This window comes from Otolemur garnettii, unplaced genomic scaffold (assembly GCF_000181295.1).
Source record: "Otolemur garnettii isolate 467f Iridium unplaced genomic scaffold, OtoGar3 scaffold00025, whole genome shotgun sequence".
NCBI classification, from domain to species: Eukaryota; Metazoa; Chordata; class Mammalia; order Primates; family Galagidae; genus Otolemur; species Otolemur garnettii.
In genome coordinates this window covers 15274135-15277549 of record NW_003852420.1, presented here as the reverse complement: position 1 = coordinate 15277549, position 3415 = coordinate 15274135, and the positions used below count along the sequence as shown (strand labels likewise).

At 50.3% G+C, this 3415-nt stretch overlaps 1 protein-coding gene across 1 annotated transcript in view; it reads right to left on the bottom strand.

Annotated features, from left to right (window-relative positions):
* The window catches only part of LOC100952926, a 19482-nt gene extending 16067 nt beyond the window's left edge, over positions 1–3415 (bottom strand). The window contains exons 1-3 of the mRNA XM_003788101.1: positions 3310–3415; positions 2030–2246; positions 694–798 (exon numbers count right to left, since the gene is read on the bottom strand). Of these exons, the coding sequence (XP_003788149.1) occupies positions 694–798; positions 2030–2246; positions 3310–3415 (428 nt within the window). The remainder of the gene's footprint in view (positions 1–693; positions 799–2029; positions 2247–3309) is intronic.

Below are 3415 nucleotides of genomic sequence, written 5' to 3'. Positions count from 1 at the left end.
GGGCATTGTGGCAGGCGCCCATAGTCCCAGCTACTCGGGAGGCTGAGGCAAGAGAATCACCTAAGCCCAGGAGTTGGAGGTTGTTGTGAGCTGTGTGATGCCATGGCGCTCTACCGAGGGGCCATAATGAGACTATATCTCAAAAAAGAAAAAAAGAAAAACAGGAGTGGATATATCCTAATGGGCATTTAGGAATGTTACTGTTCCACAGTTCAGAACTCTGCAGGTAAGCTCTCACAACAGCCTGCTGCAGTAAGGAACCTGAATTATAACCCATTTTATAGATGAGGAAACTGAGGTCTAGGGAATGGTCACCCTTTGCTCAAGTCTCTGGGCCCAGGATTGCGAGACTCTTCTTGGGTCATCCCGTTAATGCACTGACCTGCCCATTTACTCAGATGGGGTTCGTGTCAGGACGTGGGAGTCAGAGGGTTTTATTTTAGCTTTTGCCACTGACTTCCTTGTGCCATGTGTTCCTGGGAAGGTTCCTCTCCCACTCTTTGCCTTAGTTTCCCCATCAGTAAAAATGGCTTTGAAACATACCCAAGTGGAATGGATGGTTGTGATCCTTGTGGGGACACAAAGCATTTGGCTTTTACTAGCTCTGCATAGCTGCCTCTTGAGCCATGGCCATGAGGGGCTGGGCGTCCTGGCACCTGAGTGCATGGTGCAGAAGCATCTACACATACTTACTCCAGGAGCGAGAGGTACAGTTTGCAGCGCAATGTGACCTGTAGTAGGCTGTCACTCAGGATTTGCAGGGTGACCTCAGGTCCTTTGGCATCTTCTACGACTAACCTGTGAAGGCATGGAGGGTGCTGGTATGGCCTGGCCAGGCCTTTGTGACTCTGCAGAGTATGTGTATCTGGATTAGCTAGGATGGGCCAGACCCTATAAGGGTTGGGGACAGCTTTGGGACCATGACCCCATCCAACTAGTATCCTGCCTTTTCATTTCATTTTATCCCCACCAAAATTTCTCCCGAGTCTTAGGATCTGTTGGATCCCCCACTCATGCTGGGGGACGGATTTGGAGATGTGCCTGTGATTGGGGCAGGAGCCCTAACCCAAGTCAACACCATTCATTTATGCTGGCACTTATTTTATCAGGAGTCTCAGACTCAGTTGCCTGTAGGTCCAAACAGGCAATGGAAGTGAGTGGAAGAGGTGATGGGGACCAGCCTAGGGGCTACAGCCTTGCACCAGTGATGGTCATTTGGGAGGACATGGCAGGTGTGGCTAGATCTTTGCTTTAGAGAGAATCGGTATTATGGGTTAAATTGTGTCCCTCACCCCCAAATTCATATGTTGAAGTTCTAAGCCTCCATAACTCAGAATGTGACCTTATTTGGAAAAAGCATCGTTGAAAATGTAATTATTAATGTTAAATACTGGAGTAGGGTGGGCCCCTAATCCAACAGGATTGGTGTCCTTATAAAAACAGGAAGTGGATGCTGGGCATGGTGGCTCATGCCTATAATCCCAGCACTTTGGGAGGCCAAGGTGGGAATATCACTTGAGCCCAACTGTTTGAGACCAGCCTGGGCAATGTACTATTTCTACAAAAAGTAGAAAAATTAGCTGAGTGTGGTGGTACTCACTGATAGTCTTAGCTACTTGGGAGGCTGAGGCAGGAGAATCGTTTGAGCTCAAGAATTTAAGGTTGTACTCCACTGCACTCTAGCCCAGGCAACAGAGCAAGATCCCACCTCAAAATATATACCTATATATATATATGTTTTTAAAAATTCCGTGTAAAATTGTAAAACCCAGGTGTTGGCTGCATGTGGAAGGTGGGAGCCTTGCCAGGCTTTGACGCCAGATTGAGACTCTGCTTTTTTCCTAGGAAGATTTCTGGTGGCTTGGAGGGATATAGGGGCAAGAAAAATGCACTTGCTCATGCTGTCCAGACTGTAGGGAGCCTCCAAAGACACCTGGGGTTCCCACCTGCCCCTGCTCCACTTGCCAGGGGAAGCATCAAAACTCAGGGAAACAGAAAATGTCAGAGGCAGCTTAGGGTGGCGACTCACCCTCCTGCCTGGAGCAGGTCCCTTAGCAGCGGGAGGTTCTTCCCTGAGAGCAGGTCCCCGACCAGCGACAGGTCCAGCCTGCTGCTCTTCTTAGAGAGGTTCTTTCTCACAAAGGGCAGATGGTCCAGGATAGCGACACTTTCATTCGAGGCCACCGTCACTGGCAGGCTAACCACTCGGTCCAGGATGTGGTACTCTGAGAACAGGTCTGAAATGTCTGAGGACATGAGCCCCTCCTCAGTGTGGGGCTGTGCTCTTCATTCGGCCATTCAACAAATGCCCACTAGCACCTGCTTGGAGCCACCTTTGATGGTCGTTCAGTAATAAGAACTTCTTGAGCATGGACTCTCTCCTGGGCTCAGGGGACAGGAGCAATGTGGCTCCTGTCCTTATGGAGTTTACTCTTTAGCAAGGGAGACAGACAATCATCGAGCACTGAGAGCAGTAAGCAGAATAATTTTTTATAGTGGTATGTGTCACAAAGGAAATACAAGAGTTGGAGCACCACTGGAGTGGGGCCTATTTTAGATAGGGTGATTGGGGAGGGCCTCTCAGAGGAGAAGGCATTGAATGAAGTGAAGGACTCCATTACTGAGAGGCCTGGAGCAGAGCAGTGCAGCCAGAGGGGCAGCAAGTGCAAAGGCCCTGGGGCAGTGATGAGCCCGTGAGTTTAGGAAACAGAAAAGTCAGTGAGGCTGGAGTGTGGTGAACAGGGTGGGAGGTGGGTGGGCAACAAGCACCTCACAGTCTTCAGTTAGGGAGAGAGAAGAACAGACAAGCAGATGGACAGACAGGAAAACAGGCATAATACACTTGGGTAAGGCCACTGAGGAGACTTCCCCACAGGGCTGTGGGAACCCAGAGGGATTCCTTCTGCCTGGGGAGATCAAGAGGGATTCCTAGAGGAGGTGGTTAGAACTTTGCCTTCCAGGATGCATCAGAATTCACCATGTTAAGAAGGAGAGGAAAGGACATTTTAGGCAAAAGAAGCAGCATAGTGAAGCAGGTCTGCAGGGTGGTTAGGGAAGGTGGTGTGGGAGAGGCTAGAGAAGCAGGCCCTTGAACACCAGGATGAGGGCTTGGAGGTTCTCCTGAAGGCACTAGGGAGCCATGGCAAGTGTTAGAGGAAGGGAGGGCCAGCTCTGGGTGAAGGAAGGTGAATTCTGTGTGGCTGAAAGGGGAAGGCCAGAGGAGGAAGAGCTTTGAGCAGGAGGTAGTTGCGTTTCTCACCCCATTGTCCCTGAGCTCCTGCCTCCCACAACTCACTCCTTAACTCTTACCTGTTTCCATCTGATCCTTGCTGATCCGCAGAAAGAGTAGATTCTGGGCCTCCCCTTGACAGGGCAGGAGTCCCCAACATAGCAGTAGCCCCCCGAACAGCAGCAT